The following is an 18,099-nucleotide window of genomic DNA, read 5'->3' on the forward strand; positions in this document are numbered from 1 at the left end:
TCACATTCATCTCTATATCCTCCACATTATCTCTACACACCATGTAAGTAAATATTTTCATTAATTTCTGGTTGATATATCCTGTTTCATTTTGCAAGAATAAGCAATTTCCCCTTCTTTCTGACATGATAGGTAGCCTATAATATGCACTCCATTATATCCTGGATTCATGAAGAACTTCCTTATTCTTCCTCTTTGGCTGCATCATACATCATTGTATAGAGCACTATATTTATTTCCATCATACTCCTGTGAGTGAATATTTAGATTGACTGCAATATTTTGTTATTACAACTTATTCCTGAATGAAACCTTGCACATATGCTGTTTCATATTTGTGGAGGTGTGTCTTCAGGGCAAATGTCTAGAAGTGGATTTCTAGTTCAAAAAAGGTAAATGGCATATATAATTTTGTCAGATATCATCAAATCCCCTCCAGAGGGTTTGCTATCATTTTGCATTCCAACTAGAAATGCAGGAAAGTATGTGAATTTTCACAGCCTTGACAAACGTGTTATCTAGATTTTGAACTTTCAACCAATCTAATAGGTGAGAAATGGTCTTTCAATAAAGTTCTAACTTTAGTGAGCATTTTTTATGAGTAAAGTCAAATATCTTTCTGTGTTTAAGGGTCATTTTTATATATTTTTTGTGTACTGTTTGGGGCTTTTTGTCCATTGTATACCATATTTTGTGGGGTTTTTCTTGATTTTTAAGAATTTCTTTATTTGGTAGAGAAATTAGCCCTTTGACCATGATATAAGGCTCCTGGTTTTTCATTGATCTTTGACTTTACATGTGGTGTTTTGTCATGTAAAAAATACTTTTTTTTATTTTTAAGTAATTTATATCATCAATCTTTTGTTGTTTCTAGATTTTGAATTATAGTTTGAAAGTTTCTTCATGCCCAAGTCAAGAGATAAATCACCCATGTTTTCTTCTATTATCATATCAGTTCATTGTTTACATTTAGATCTCTGATCCATATGGAATTTGTTCTGGTGGTTGGTATGAGATACAAAACTAATATTTTTCCAAATGACTATACAGTTGTCTCAAAACCATTTATTTTAAAAGTCCATGTTTTCTAAAACAGAGGGAATTTGAGGCACAGAATTAGTCTTATGAGTAATTAATGGGCTAAGAAGCCAAACAGGGAGCAATGGGACAGTTCAGAGATTGGCAACCACAGGAAACCACCCTCAGTGCTGCGCTAAAGTAGCAAAGGCAGAAGGAAATGTTCCTGAAGCCCAGGATTTAGGGCCACCAAGCAAATGTGGAAATCACAGCAGTCTGTCCAGTAACATCCGAAGCCCTCCAGGAGCTGCACTTGTAGCCTAAGTACAGTCATGCACCGCATATCATTTCAGTCAACGACAGACAGCGCATATGGTGGTCCCATAAGATTAGCACCATATAGCCTAGGTGTGTAGTAGGCTATACCGTCTAGGTTTGTGTAAGTACACTCTGTGATGTTCACACAATGACAAAATCACCTAACAACGCATTTCTCAGAACGTATCCCCATCGTCAAGTGACGTATGACTGTACAGAGAGAGGTGTAGAAATGCCTCATTTCCTCCCGCCCACAAATCTCCCACCAATGGTTCTCATTAGCCAAACCAGGTGGAAGCCAGCTAATGGAGAGCCTGGGAAATGCATCCTGCAGAGTTTATCTGCCTTGCAAAATTGGATGGAGATGGGAGAGGGGGAAGAATTGCTCTGAGGGCAAAGGGCCAGCATAGCACTCAGTGAAAAGTATAAGAAGAATTCTTTATCTTTTCATTAAAATAAATTCCCAGAGGAGATCATGTAACTTATTAACATAACACTCCAGTAGTTAAATTCCTGTAAGTAAACTGAAAAGGCTTTAAAGACAGGTTTAAACATAGGTTTAAAGGCAGCGTGTAATACAATCTTCTTCTTAGTTCAAACTATCTTTCCTGAAAATAATCTAAATCAGTGAGATTCTTATTATGCATGTATTTTGGATAAAGAATAACTGAGGAAATAAAAAATGTGGGGATGGAACTAGAAAGATTTAAAAAATAGAATTAGCCCTGTGGAAATCAGAAGTATCCAAGAGAACGAAATTGAAATTAAAAAGTAATAACTGAAAATAATTAAATAAAAAAGATTTAAACTCTATTTTAAAACAATCAAAATTGAATTTAAAAAAAGAAAAATTATGAGCCATATACAATGAAAGCAGGAATTTAGATACTCAGAGGAAGCAAAAATTTCTTTTTTATCCTTTATAGTTTCTCTAGGTGCTGCATTTTAATGTAATGTTTCTAGAAATACGAACCTTAATAAATCTAATATCCTACTTTATACCTTAAGAAATCTTTATACTAATTATTTATACGTGCTCATCTAGCAAAATCCAAATATAACCCCAGTTTTGAAGGTATGTTAGTTGCCATAAAAGAAAGATTTTGATTCTTTGAAGGAATGATTTATTCTCAGAATGAATCCAATGAGACAAGATCGCTTTCTTGTAAGGAAGCCAATAATGTATTTCTTTTCAACTTCCTAGTAAATCAAGGGCTCAAAATCAGACATCTTGCTGACTCGTGATTCAGGTACTCAAGAAAGAATTCTCCAGTTGGAAGTTTCTCTTGGCCCTTCAGTGTTCCGCTTATTTCTTTCCCTTCTTCTCCTCTTCTTTCCTCCCTTCTACTTGTCAGTGTCCTCTTCTGCACTGGGTAGTGTCACCATTTTGGGGAAGGAGAATCAAAAAGGGAAAGAAATCAGCTTACGCAAAAACATCTTGGTGTATAGAAGGATGAAATAAATAATAGCGCGTGGGGTAGTATTAGTCATCGTGGTTCTGCATATGCCATCTCCAATAAAAACATCTTGACCAAACACTCTTGGATAATTGGTTCCAATGACTAATACGTGCTCACTGATTGAGAGCCTGAAGACTGTGAATGACAAACAATAAACCTGTTTAGGGTAACGTGATTCATTGTAATTCCATTTGAAGTAAAGGTATCAAATGGCGATGCACCATCTAGTTAACCATGCAGCACAACTGTAATTGTTAATGTTGCTCATTCCATTACATAGTGTCCTTTCTCAGAAAGTTTTTTTCTGCTCTTAGGATGAGGAATTGTTGTCCTTCACCTAATCACACGGTTTCCAGTGGGTATTTGGCTTGTTTTTATTTCACCCTGGCTTCTAGAAATCCTGAAGCCTTTCTTTAACCTGTGGATAGGACTCAGGGAGATACTAGCACTTTAGCTTAAACCAAGCAGTTTACACCCCTATCTTTATTATTGCCCTGTTCTTTTTCACCTATCTCTAATTTGTGTTGCATTTGATATATCCCTATAAGTCATCTGTTGCAGGCTGAGTTCTCTAGAAACAGATCAGAGAGAGTTTGGGGGGCAAGATATTTATCTGTAATCAACACCAGTGAAGAGAAGGAGAAGGAAGTAGGATTGGGTATAGGGAAAAATTCAGGCCTGATCAAAGCTTCATCAGTTTGGCAGGGCACTCTGAAGTGAGTATGGTCCTGGCCAACTCATAATGGCTGGTATGTACCCCCCTCAACTAGTCAACAGACACAGACTTCCCCAGCAAGGATGTGAGCTCAGGCAAGATGGGTATCTAGAGCTGAACAGGCTCTGAAGATGCTATATTATGGAGACTTTCTGCTGATTATAATACTCTCAGCTGGGCAACAAGCCTTCCTTGAGGGGAAAGCTAGGTGGCACATCCACCTCTTTTTCTACTTTGGTCTCCTTCTCCATACAAGATGGAAGAGAAGCTCCTCCAGGTGTCTGGTGTGCCTCTTTTCCTAAAAGAAGCATAATGTTAGTGTGATAACTACAGAGCCTAAAGCAGAAGTGAGTCTCAGAGTCCCAACTAATTAGTCTCAACTAATACTCATTATCTTCTTCTTCCACTATCCTTTTTAGATTCCATTAACCATCAGCTGCCACCTCTGCTGGCCTGGCTGCTTACCTGTTAGTGTGACCCAGACCTTCAGCCCTAAGGACCTGAGCCTGTGGTCACCATGGCCTTTGGCTAGAGTCACTGTACCAGCCCATTTACAGTCACAATTGGGCAAATGAGTACCAAGATAGGCCCAAGTGGATCAACTGAGTTCTATCCATATTCCTCTCTGTCTCCATTGTGCAATAGCAGCCCTCTCTCCTCCAAATGATCAGCTAATTACCCAACCAAGATGGTGACTCCTCTTCTTGCTTTTGTTCCCTGAACACAAGGAGGTCAAAGTGCCCACGTGACAATTGAAGCTTATAATTCAATGGGATTCTTTCTGTGTCACCTAGAGAAAGTGCTCTCCCTTTGGGGAGAGGACCTCTAACTCAGCAGAAACAAGAATTATGGGAAAAGGATACACAATGACCCTCAGTGGCTCATTGAGAGTGATGGTAATTGGGGTCACTACAGTTTCTACCCCTTTATTCCTATGTCCATACATTCTTCCTACTGGGAACACAACATCATATAAAAGTCATTGATTCAATGCATATATAGCATTCTAGAAGATGGCATCCCATCGGTGTAGAGTATTGCCTCTGAGTCTCCAATGATCTCCTGGGCTAGCAGTTTCTGCGTGGAGCATAAAGTGATATGGCCAGTGATTTTCATGGTCATAGACCTATGCATGAACTTCCTCTGCTATAAAGTAGGTTCCCTGGTCTGAGGCATGTTACACACAATCCCATGCCAATGAATCAAATGCTCTATAAGCTCTTGGATAGTAGTGCTAGCTGAGACCACATGGACAGAAAAGGCAAACTCATTCCCAGAATGCATGTCCATTCCTGTGAGATATGTGAAAATAAACAATAAACCCTTCCAAGATGAAATGAGCTTGGTAAATGGGAGTCCAGGCTGTTGGGGTCTTGCATATCCTTTATCTTTGCTGCCATCATTTATGTGCCCATTATGCCAGAACTGAGATGGCTGATGACAGAAGCTGGCTGATGTCAGCTGGATAGGTCACTTTGTTTAGTTGGTTGTTTAGTATCACTTCTGCAGTAGATGCTATCCAGTGGACATTAACATGTGGTGCAATGATCTTCACAAATCATATCTACTCCCATATGTCCATCCACATGGCTCTAACCCAGACTTCCTTGTCACCAATCTTCCATTCTTTCTCCTTCCAGGCCCCTGATCAGCTGGCCAAGCCATTTGTAACTATCCATGAGTCTGTACATATTTGACCTTGGGTTAGTTCTCTTTCCATGCAAAGGGGATAACAAAGTCAATCAATCCTCTATGCATTGAGAGGATTTCCCTTATATTTCAAGGCCATCTTTGAGTGAGATTCTAGGGTAGCTACCATCCATTTTTAACTTCTACCCAAATACTAAGCCAACTCATCTGCATACTGAAGTCAGACTTTTTCCTCCTTTTTCACCTGGTATATTAAATTCTCCATATAGCCATAGGTATGAGCTGAGGAAGGGACACTGATACCACAGTAGTGGGTGGATGGGCATTTGAGCTACATGCTCATGCTCGTGCAGTTTGCTTGTGTCCTCTGGTCCTGATATAATTCAGTCCTAGATATACCAGTTCCATTTTTCAATGAATTATTCCTGGACCTATCTGACCTTATGACTTGTGGATCTGATAGGACTCAGCTCATGATGATAAGTTCTGGACATGTGGTCACTTAGTTTCTCATGGTCAAATGGTCCATCTCTGCCAGGACCTGGTAGCATGGCAGAAGTTATTTTTCAAAAGGTATATAATTCTCCAGTACAAATGGCAAGGCCGTGCTCCAAAACCCCAAAGGCTCACGTTATGATTCTTTCACAGGGGCTTAACACAAAACACACATACCATCTTTTCCCATCAATGATAACCCCTATTACTGTTTGGTCTGCTGGATAGTGTGGCCCAAGAGCAGGGCTGCTTGCACTACAACCGGGTCCCACTGCAGAGTCTTTTCCTGCTGTGGGCTCCTTTCAAAGTTGGTAATCTCTCATGTTTCCTGGTACATAGGCTGGAGCAGAATCCTTAGATGTAGAATTTGTTGCCTCTAGAACCCAAAGAGGCCTACCAGTCATTTGTGCATCTTTCTTTGGGTAGGAGATTGTAAGACACAAAATTTGATTTTTACTTTGGGGCAGACATACCAGCATGCTCCTCATTCCTGGACCCCTAAAAGTTTTAGGGATGCAGAAAACCCATAAATCCTTATAGGTTTCATCTCCTACCTTCTGGAGTACACGTGTCTTACCAGGCCCTCCAGCATGCTGACCATCTCTTGTTCATTTGGCCCAGTCACCATAATATTATCAATCTAATAAATCAATATGATGTTCTACAGTATGCTCAGGCAGTCCAGGTCTCTTTGTTCTATATTATGACAGAGAGTAGGACAGTTCACATAAGTCTTTGAGCAAAACTGTAAATATATCCTGTTGTCTATTCCATTTGAATGATATCTGATCCTCTTTTATGATTTTGGATAGAAAATAACTATTTTCCAAACAATGACAACATATCTGAGTCCTATTTATCTACCTCAACAAAGATACCACATCTAGAACAGTGGCTTGATTGGGGTTACTATTTGCTTTACCTTGCAAGGGTCTACAGTTATCACCCTGGGGCCATGGGCTTCTGCAGGTGCTAGATTGACCAGTTAACTAGAGGTACCTTGGGGACTATTACCTTTCGTATCATTTAAATCCTAAAGGGTGCCATTAATTTCCACTACTTTCCTACTCCAGGATGTCATACTATTTTTTGCTTTACTATCTTGGCTGTGTATGGGGTATGGGAGATAGTTCAAGAGCCTTCCACTTGATTTTCCCTCCTGTGATAGTTCCCACCCTACATGACTAGGACCCAATGTGGAGGTTGCACCAACTTCCAAGGACAGTCATGCATTGCTTAAAGATGGGGATACTTTCTGAGAAATGCATCATTAGGTGATTTCGTCGTTGTGTGAACATCATAGAGCATACTTAAATAAACCTAGATGATATAGCCTACTACACACTTGGGCTATATGGCACTAATCTTATGGGACCAGCATTGTATATACAATCATCATTGACCAAAACATGATTATGCAGCATATGACTGTATGCCAAACTCACTTAATATTCTGTGACCAGGGAAAGGGCCATCAGGTGGGCTTATGGACCCAGTGGAACTCCCGTAAGCTCAACCTTGGCAAGCACTCCATTTATTACTTGGTCACTATATGCTACCACTCTAACAAGGGGGTCATGATGAGGCTTTGGGCCCCTGGGTATTAATGTCAGCTAAGACCCTATGTCCAACAGATCTCAAAATACCTAAGCATTTCCCCTTTCTCTTGTCCCTAGTGCAAAGTTGTTCAAGTAAATGACCATAGGACTCTTTAGGAAAGGTCTAGAGGAATCATTGTCATGTAAAGACCCTAGGTGTTCTTTCTACTAGGAACTGACCCACCTCTTCAATCAACGGGTTCCAGACCTGAAAATGGGATCACATCCAGCAATTGAGCAAGGGATTGTGACTTTTTTTAAAGATTCTATTTTTTAAAACAGCTTTATGTTCGTAGCAAAATTAAATAGATGGTACAGAGAGTTCCCATATATCCCCTGCCACCACACATGCACAGCATCCCTCACTATGGACCCAATGTGGTCCTCCACCAAAGTGGTACATTTGTTACAACCAATGAACCTACACTGACACGTCATTATCACTCAAAGTCCACAGCTTACTTTAGGGTTCACTCTCGGTGTTGCACATTCTATGGGTTTTGACAATTGTAAATGACATGTATTCACCATTATAATATCACACAGAATAGTTTCACTGCCCTAAAAGTCTTCTGTGTTCACCCCTCCCTCCCTGCTAACCTCTGGCAACCACTGATCATTTTACTGCCTCCATAGTTTTGTCTTTTCAAGAATGTCATATAGTTAGAATCATATAGCATGTAGCCTTTTCAGATTGGCTTTTTTCACTAAATAATATGCATTTAGGATCATGTTTTTATTGAAGTAACACACCCTCAGCCTACTGGTCATTCTTTCTTGATTTCTCTATAGGCACAAACTGAATAGTATCTTAGTCATCTATGCATCTATTTTGTCCTTGGAGATGCTGTTTTCTATTAACCATTTCCATAACTCTGTGGTTATATCCTTTTGGCTCCCCTCCAGTCTTGCTGGTCATTAAAATATTTTAACAGCCTTGTTTAGAACATTTAAGTACCACCACCTGACCTCCATTGTTTCAGGGTTATCTCATGCCCATTTCTTTCAGTGGGCCAAGTTCTGTAACAGACTATCCTATTGTCAGCCCAGCCTACACTGAAAAATTTAGTGATATTGGTGCCCTTCTAGTCAGTGCATTTCTTATGCCTTTAGAAAAAGATGTGTCCTCCAGGCTCCATAAACATAATCATTTCACGGGCCTTTTAGCCAAACATATTAATCTCAGCATCCCCACATCTATAAGGTTTTTTATTCCCTTCCTCCATGCTCTGCCATGGAAATTCTGTCATTTCAACTTTTTGTAATGTGAGCCATTGTTTTTTTTCACATTTCCAGGGGCCATCTTAGTAGTAAGTTGACACTATCCCTTGGGATCCTTGACAAAATGTTAAATCCTATAATTCAAGAGAACATTTCCAAGTTAATAAACTCTTCACTATCCAATTTTTATTTCAGGCCCCCTTGATCAAGCATCCTCAGAATCCAGTCCCATACATACTCCTATGACTCCTTCCAGTATATGTTGACTAGTTCTTGCAGCTCCTTTGGAGATTGTCCATTTCCTGCCTTATCAGGCTCAGAACATCCTCTGCTGTATTATGAGTCTCTAAATATTAATGTCATCTCAGATCCTATGTACAAACTAACACTAGTTATAGGCCTTGTGGGCAATAGGGAAGATGGTGTGGGTCCTAGGGAAGGCATGTGATACTTCATGGATGAGAGGTCTATATAATGTCTTCCAATGTGGGATGATGGATATTAGCCCCTAATAGGAATGACTAGTCCATGTCTGCAGGCTCAGAGGGCTCAGAGATGTATGGGAACTCAAAATCTTCAGAGACATCCATGCAGATATCCTCATCCCATCAGAATCTTGGATTTTCCTAACTAAGGTGCTGACTGTGGCATGACAGACCTATTTTGGTTGGGCATTTAGTCATCTCTGAAATTCAGTCCTCTCAATAATAATTCCTAAACTTAGACCTTGACTTTCTCTACTCTACCACTAGAGTTTATAAGAGCTTTGTAGATAACCAAGAGGTCCTCTGGTTTTTACATCTGGATTTCAACTGCCTATTACACACCCTAAACTACTCGTTATCTTTCTGTTGGGCATCAGTGGCATTTAACAATAGCCATCCAATACCATTGTGCTTGTTATTACTATTTCTCCTTTAAATTTCAAATGCATGATACATCACACCTGCAAATGTATTCTCTTCCACCAGTACAACCTCCCCATTCAGCACATGTGAAAGTTTAGGAACTGGACCATCACCTTGTTCCAGGAGCTGTGTGTGCTCCACATATAACCAGTGATGGATTCTGCACCACTAGTTTGATGGTGGTGATCCAGCTTCAAACTCCATCTTACATCTACTTTCTCAAACCACACCTGGTACAAGTTAATCAGGTCAGATTTTCTGGAAGCAGACACTGAGACAGAGTTTGAGGTGAAAGGTACTTATTAGGGATCAACATTTATGAAAGGAAGAGAGCATTTAGAATTGGGCAGGAAAATCAGATTATGATAATTTGGCCAATATGGCAGTGAACTCTGGAATAAATATTGCTCATAAGAGTGTCCCTAAAATGGCCTGTAAACTCTAACCTTGTTCAGCCACCAGATATAGGCTGCCCAGGAAAAGATATGACCTCAGGTAAGGTGGCTCTTTGCAGCTGAGGCAGACCTTAAAGGATATGAAAGGTGGAGTCTATCAGTTGACTGCTATCCCTGCGCAAGTCCTTCCTTGAAAGATCTCCATGAATAAATAATTATTTCATATTAGTTTCTGTTTGATTTTTACATAAATCTTTAATAGATTACTGACTATTTATAGCTGATATAAATCCTATAAAGAAACAACCATTGAAATCCACAAAGTTACAGACCAAACCGGAAGATCAATAATTTTCCATAAATTGCATAAGAATGAATAGGATTAAATTAGCATTATTCTTACCATCACTTTGAGACATAGTGCCATTTCTAGTCACTCCCCACCTGTTTGTGAATAAAGACACAATTTTTCATGACTTGAGAACAGTCTAGAGGACAAAATTTTTACCAGATCTTGTGCTGACTCTGGAGAAGCATTGCTTCTCCATCAGCCAAGGTGAGAGAGATCCCCAATTCTTTCTGAATATGAACTTAATATAGTGGCTTCTGGCAATTTCAACCAGAATTTTTTTTTCTATGGGACGGATTTGCATCATGTTTTTAAGCCAAAAGTCTAAGAAGTCTGCTTAGTACATTGCTGTTTCTTTCCCGGAGAAATAGCCAGGTCTGTCCAGTAAGTGAACAAAGTAGCATGGGCTATTAAGAAACATTCTGTGAGGGGAAAAAAGTATAGAATCAGTGTTCCAAAGGATTCAGTCATTTGAAAAAGACTTTCATTTTCATGGCTGCAGTTTCTAACACAACCTAGTCTTGCAATAGACAGGTCAGGGCTTCTTCAAAGTGTGATTTATGAATCACCTGCATCAGAATTACCAGAAGTTCTTGGGAAAAAATACCAATTCTCTGTGGAAGGAGCACCAAACAGTTGTATTTTTATATTTTCAATAGGCTGGTTAGGTAATGAAGGAGCACACAAAGTCTGAGAACCACAGATCAATAGTATGTATGTTCACTGTTCGGTCATAGAATGAGTTGTTAAGCAATAATGAAAGCTGACACACACTGAGCTCTGACTACGGGCTGGGCATTGCTGTAAGCACTTTACGTGAGTTGTCTCATTTTATCCTCACTATAACTCCACAAGAGAGGGACTGTTATTACTTTCATTTTACAGGTGATAAAACTGAGGGAAACACTTGAAAAATGGAAGATTTAGAATTAAAACACGAGAAGTTTGAGCAGAAGTGGTGTGCACTCTACTGTGAGCCTAGGAGAAGACAAAGCTCAAGACCCTACACAGGAATCTTAGAGATCTATAGTCTTCTGAACTTTCACTTTGACAGCGAGGACCTAATTACTTCAGCGTTTTGACTATTGATCATATTTTGATATGGAGGTAACATTTTTAAGATTACAAGTATTTACCTATTGAACCAAATGTCATGTACGATATCCTCTAGAGTGATAAAGCTCTCTAATAATGCAGACAATGAGGCTGGATCCTTCACTAAACGTCATCTTATCCGATAACTTTTGAAGAGCTGTCTGGCCTGATTCTGACTTGTCTTCAGTTAATATATCTGTAAAATAATTAGCTCATTTCCTCCACATATATAACTGTTGTACCATCATTGGCACACTTTTAAAAATATGGTTTGTTTTTTAATGAGCTCATCATGAGTAGAAACAAGAACATAGTTCATGTCAGAATTTCATGAAAATATTCCCTTGGTTATTTGTTAAAAATAGAATATAATAAGACTTCATCTCTATCATTATAAACTAAAAGCCACAGCCCAGTATTCTTTTTTTTTTAGGAAGATTAGCCCTGAGTTAACATCTGCTGCTAATCTTCCTCTTTTTGCTGAGGAAGACTAGCCCTGAGCTAACATCTGTGCCCATCTTCCTCTACTTTATATGTGGGACGCCTACCACAGCATGGCTTGCCAAGTGGTGCCATGTCCGCACCTGGGATCCAAACTGGTGAACCCCGGGCCACCGAAGCGGACCATGCGCACTTAACCGCTGCACCACCGGGCTGGCCCCCACAACCCAGTATTCTTAAGAAAGCATTTTATAATTAAGAGTGTCTTATTCTATATTGCTTCACTAATAATTAAGATGAGGATCCAAATAGAAAAGATATTAGTGTCACAGCGATCTAACTTTGTGGTTGTCTAAGACATTTTTGTTGGCTTCACATATTTTGTTCTATACTTCAATGTAATACTTAATAGCTCTTAATTTGTTAACATTTTACTCAAATGAGTTAAACGTATTTGCTGCTGATTTTAATTAAAAATAAAATCCCGTTTTCCTTCAAGACTGTAAAATTTTTTAAAGTCTTAATTTTAAGCAAATTTCTTTTAAAAAAATATTTTATCCCGGGGCTGGCCCCGTGGCTGAGTGGTTAAGTTCACGTGCTCTGCTGCAGGTGGCCCAGTGTTTCATTGGTTCGAATCCTGGGCGCGGACATGGCACTGCTCATCAAACCACGCTGAGGCAGCGTCCCACATGCCACAACTAGATGGATCCACAACGAAGAATATACAACTATGTACTGGGGGGCTTTGGGGAGAAAAAAGAAAAAAAATTAAAATCTTTAAAAAAATATTTTATCCAGTAAAGCAAAATCATCAACATTGGAAAGCTTGTGTGGAGGCTTATAGGAATAAAATTAGTTTGTCGTCGTGCTTTTCAGAAAATTTTAACTAGAGAATTACTTTAACTTCTCTTGAGTAAGAAGGAGAGGAAGAACACTCAAACGTATTACGCACCACTTAAATGATAAGTCTTCCGGGTGCCTTGTAAATGTTATTTCAATTAATTATCACCACACATTTGGAAAAAAAGCATTACTACCCACAATTTACATATGAGGAGACTGAGATTCAATGAGGTTAAGTATTATTCCCAAGGTCAAACAGTTAACAAGTGAATGGAAATTCCAGGTCTTTACCCACACACCATGTTGTTTCCAGATAAAATGCTAGTACCATATTAATGAACCAATGCAATCTCATTTGCATATAAACCTAGAATGGCACTGTACAAAATACATTATAAGCCAACTCTTTAATCCTAAATATTGCATTTGCACACATAGACAGTCCTTACAGAGTTCACTTGTTAACCCATGAGTTAGTTTCAAAGAATAAGCACTCCAATTTATTGTCCAGTGACCCAGGTAGATCCTGGGAGTAATTCTGGTTTCTCTCACACAGGCAATATTTCAATTAAAGAAATTTCTCTCCAATGAGGCCATCAAAATACTTTAATGTTTAAGAATTGTAGACCATTTGTTAACCTAGCAATTGGTGAGGGTGGAGTATGGGAAAAATGGGTTTTTGCATTAGGAATTTTCTTTCAAAAATTGAAAAGTTACAAATGGAAAGCTAAAGCTTTTAAAGTCTGGTTATTAACATCAAACTTATTTATACCACTGACCTCTTCCTGATCCTAGACAATGCTAAAAGATCATGAAACAAAAGGGTACAGGTAGAAGATACATCACTTACGGAAGACAAAGGGGGATGTGACCTCAAAGCTTTCTAAAGGAAACCACTTTGGTCATTCTTCAGGTTACTCTGGTTTTAGTTTTCTTCTCAACTCCCTTTCTGTAAACACACACAGACACAACAGGTTGGAAACCAGTTCATTTCTCATTTTTCATTTATCTAAACAGATGAATATTCTGCCCCAGGAGACAGAACCTGCTACCTTATATAACTGAGGGGTGTGTGTTTGTGTGTGTGTGTGTGTGTTCGTGCGTGTGTGTGTGTGTGTTCTGTGCTGTCTGTGCTGTGCTGGGGCATGAGAGGGGGCAGGTAAAAATCCTGTAGAGCTATGGTAGAAAGGCAGAGTTGCTACCGTCCTTTCAAAGCTACTGTCTGGGAGAGGGGGTGGGGACTATAACCACCCATCACTACCCTGCATGCCAGTCTCACACACAGATCTTTCTTCGTCATGTTCCCTGGGAAATTTCCCCTAGATTAGGAAAGGGACCGTAAGGCGGGTCGGCCTCGGAAGGCGGGTTTTTACCATTGCAGCACAAAGGACAGCGGAGCGCGCTTTCACATCCTCACAACTCCACTCTCTCGACCAGCTCTCACTCGACCAGCTCTATACTTCAGCACCACGGAGAGCGGCATCTCCTCCGCTACCAACCATGGGGAGCCAGATTCCCAGGACTCAACACCGGATTCCGGTCATCTAGAGGAGCGACAAGTCTGCGTATTACACTCTCAATGTAAGCAGCTTTGATGATTCTTTCATATTGATTTTTTCAGCAGAGGTTGTTTTCTGGCTGAAATATGGAATTAAACTTTTATTTATTAGCACTCTCCCTCTTTTGCATTGCTCGGCTTTTTGGATATAAATCTGGATCAGAAATCTTTCTTATTTGTTGGGTTGATAGAGAATTTTTTTTTTCACTTTTCGTTGAAAGTCTAAGTTTACAAAGCCATTTAGAAATAAACAACTCATCCTGGTAGCTCAGTCCTTTTGTGCTGGAGCGCAGTTTTATTCCTAGAAGAGAATATGTGCCTTGTCTCTTCTCCTCCTACTTCACTGCTGATAGCCTTTTAATTCGATATTTTTTGTGGTTGTATTTATCTTAACACAAATATGGGGTAGGAGGAAGAAGAAGTCTGTATTCTAAAAAGTAGTCACCATTAAAGGATGATGGGTGAGAAGAAAGCAATTGCTATGTTTCTTTCCTCTTTTTTGTTGAAAATATGTCCTTTAGACACCCATTTCAACAAAACGAAAACGCTTTTAATAAGAGATGTAATCTGGGCAGGGTTTTGACACAAGCTTTGAAACTCTGGAAAACAGAATCTCCCTCTTTAAGTTTGAAGTTGTAATCACTTAAGTATGATTGAGTAGACATAACCAGGATGCTATTTTCATTCATTGTAATTTAAAGGCTTAATGGATTCAGGGTAGATTTGAAAGAGGCAATAATGATTGACCCTGTCTTGTGGCACTGAGTGAATTTTTGCCTCAGAATGCCACCTGCTGGTGGGTCCTATTTCTAAAGCACTGGGCACAAATCAGATTTATGAATGAATTCACATTTAATCCAGAATATTCATTATAGATATGATTCAAACTCACTCTGTAAGATCTTTTAAACAATGATATTGGTTCAATTATTTAACAACTTGCCAAGGTTCTATGTCACAATTATAATTTCATAAAAATTTATTTCCAAAAATACTCGCACCTAAGCTTAGGGGCATGTAGACCAGCTAACTCCTTTAGGCAGTAATTAACCCAGAAAAAAATCAGAACTATGTGGAGCCTCACTGAGGCTAATTTCGGATGCATGTGGTATTCTGGATGAGAGCTGCCAGGGATCTCTCGCTTAGGAAAAGCAATTGACATTTTCCCCAGATAAATATTCAGCATGCTTTTTTCAGTATTGTCATTTCACAACTTAAGAGTATCTCTTATTTTCTTGATGGTAGATGTTCACTTCAGACTCTTCTGTCACAGAGGTCAATGAAACAACTGAAAGGTTACACATATGTATTTTATTCCAAGACAAATCTTTGGGGGAAAATAATACGTAACTATTAGAACTTGTTGTTTCAACTCTATTGGGAGCTATACCCAGTGAGATATAGACATCAGGTTTCATAACTCCCCAGTTGCAAAAAGACAAGGATTTAAAAAGAAAGAAGAATAAAAGAAGCACACACAAAGCACTAGTTATACTTGGAGAGTTAATACATAAGGTAGTTTGAAAATACTGAGAATAACTTCTTCTCAATGATATCATTTGATGAAAAATAAATTGCTGATAAAATCATTTATTAACATTCAGGAGTACTAGGTAATATTTTTCAATCCAAGATGCAATGGAAAAAAATATCCTGCATGTGCAGAACTGTTTGGAAAGTACACCGCAATATTGTAATGGATAAGCAGAAGGATATTTTGCATGTTTCCTGTAGAACCTCACTGGTGAGGTATATGAACTCATGTATATTCATGGGGTAAATAGGTGGATATCTTTTTTCTTTTATTTAAAATACATGTGTTGTACAAGCAAATTATTGTCGCCAGCTTAGGTGGGAACTTGAATGCTTTAGATCCACAATAATTATAATTATATTAAATTAAAATAGTTAATACTATCCAATGTTAGTACAGCACTTACTGTACTGCACTGTAATTTACATGCATTATCTCACTTCAACGTCAACAGAATAAGAAAGATGATACTTAGAAATAAGTTGGAAGCCTTTGGAAATACATAAAATTTTTCAGGAGTGTTTTAGAAAAGTGAGAATGCCTCAGTTTTCTGCCACAGTCATCCAAAGGGCTTAAAACACCTTCTGATATTGACTGTCTCATCTAGCAATTTATGGGCCATTATTTATAGCGGAGCTTACTGGAAACTAATTTTGCTTTAGAACTCATAACTTACTTAAAAAGTTGTCAGTTACAAATAGGAAATAGCAGTTACAGGATTACATGGCTCCTGTATTTGTAAGAAGGATGACACTGGTAAACACTAACATCTCTATTTTATTGGTCTTCTTTAATGACAAACCCAAATTCAAGTATTTAAGAATTAAGTTATTTGACCATGCACCAAATGCCAGGCATCAGGAGTACTAGGCAGCAGGTATATGCACCATACAAATAAATAATTTCCTGCCCTCAAAGATCCTGCAGTCTAATAGAAAAATTTACAGTCTAAAGAAACTTATAAAAAATGCAGGAGGAAGATGGATGGCAGCAGCATACCAGCCGAAAACATGGGCTTTGAAATCAGACAAATTAGACTCCTAATAGTGGGTCTACTGTTAACAAGTTGTGCAGCCTTGGCAAAAGTGGACATTTATCTAGGCCTCATTTCATCATCTGTTAAGTGGGAATGACAGTAGCATCTATATCATATAGCAGTTTATGAGAATTCAAAATGATAATACACAAAAGTACTCAGCATGGTGCTTGCAACATGGTTAATGTGTAATAAATGTTAATCATTATGATTAGTCATCAAGGAGAATAGCTAAACTTATGATCTGTGTGAATTTAAAACAATAATTGATATAAAGTACTTAGCACAGTGTCTGGTACATGGCAAATGTGTAATATATGTTAACTATCACTATTATATAGTCATTTAGAAAAATAGCTAAGCTGAATATATTAGTGTAGAGTAAAACATAAGCCAATTTATAATCATTTACTTAAGTGTACTGATACGTAAGTTTTGATCATTATCATATGACATTTGTATAAGGCTTTCCAGTATCCAGGGCATTTGATATACATTATTTCAGCTTCACTGTGGTCCTGAGGCACATGGAGGATACATTTTATTATTCCCTTTCTATTAGTAAGAGAATTAAGGTTTAGGAGAAGACTCCAAATCACTTGACTATTTCATCACTGTTGCTCTTGATTAAACCTCAAAATATGTACACTTGGAGAGGATGCACAGACCAGAGGTAGGTTTTCCTAGGTGACTGACCTGACTCCTAGATTTCGTGTGGCTCTACGTTCAGTTCTGAAATGTGACAGACTGAATTGGTCTCAGACTGGGATAATTTCCATGGAGATCTATGGTGTATGCACCAATTTTCCAAAATAGACAACAAATTTCTCTAAATAGACATTTTGATTAAGTTGCCTTTTTTCATCAGTAATTAACCACAATCCCTGTGTCCAAAAAGCTTTATGGTCGTGCTCATTTGCAGCTGGACTTAGGGTACAGAATTTATACTTTTCATGGATCACTGACATCTGGCTTCCTTCAACTAGTTGATGCATCTGTAAGAGCAGCTTGGTAAAAATAGCAACCAAAGGATCAAGAGGGAGTTTAATAATCAGTCCTCCTCTCAAATACGGTTTTGTTTCCATTGGAACCCTTCTTCTCAATGACATCAAATGTCAATGTATGCATTTATGGAAAATGAAAAACACAGTATCTTAATTGAGGTGTTTGATGAGTTTGATCACTCATTATCTCAATAATATATGCAAATAAAAAGGTATTTGCATTCAAAGTTCATTTTTAAGAAAAATATTAAAGTAATGGCAATCAAGTGCTAATTGCATTTTAGGAAGAATCATTTTCTTCATTATTGGCCCTAAAACTGTGATAAGATCTGCACTGTCCAGCAGAGCAACACATCTGATTCATGAGCGAGAGCTTTGGCCATCGGCTATTAGGGATCAAAAGACTTTATCTTTCTGACATATCATCTTTTGTGGATTTTTTCCAGCCCATATTAAATGTAG

At 38.5% G+C, this 18,099-nt stretch overlaps 1 protein-coding gene and 1 long non-coding RNA gene across 4 annotated transcripts in view; one reads left to right on the plus strand and one right to left on the minus strand.

Annotated features, from left to right (window-relative positions):
* LOC111767806 (uncharacterized) overlaps nt 1-18,099 on the minus strand; it is a 293,689-nt gene that overhangs the window by 147,397 nt on the left and 128,193 nt on the right. The window contains exons 5-6 of one of the 2 annotated variants that reach the window (XR_011425567.1): nt 13,879-14,049; nt 13,356-13,454 (exon numbers count right to left, since the gene is read on the minus strand). The exons of the other annotated variant lie outside the window; for it this stretch is intronic. This is a non-coding gene — a long non-coding RNA (uncharacterized lncRNA). The remainder of the gene's footprint in view (nt 1-13,355; nt 13,455-13,878; nt 14,050-18,099) is intronic. 2 annotated transcript variants of the gene reach the window in all.
* The window catches only part of TRPC7 (transient receptor potential cation channel subfamily C member 7), a 135,253-nt gene continuing 128,015 nt past the window's right edge, over nt 10,862-18,099 (plus strand). Inside the window, exons 1-3 of one of the 2 annotated variants that reach the window (XM_023617656.2) lie at nt 10,862-10,929; nt 11,012-11,233; nt 13,943-14,086. In XM_023617656.2, the coding sequence (XP_023473424.1) occupies nt 14,085-14,086 (2 nt within the window). In that variant the 5' untranslated portion in view covers nt 10,862-10,929; nt 11,012-11,233; nt 13,943-14,084. Of the gene's footprint in view, nt 10,930-11,011; nt 11,234-13,923; nt 14,087-18,099 lie in introns of those variants that run through there. The other variant, XM_070234280.1, reaches the window with a different exon arrangement.

The sequence above is a fragment of the Equus caballus genome, chromosome 14, assembly GCF_041296265.1.
Source record: "Equus caballus isolate H_3958 breed thoroughbred chromosome 14, TB-T2T, whole genome shotgun sequence".
In the NCBI taxonomy this organism is placed as follows: domain Eukaryota; kingdom Metazoa; phylum Chordata; class Mammalia; order Perissodactyla; family Equidae; genus Equus; species Equus caballus.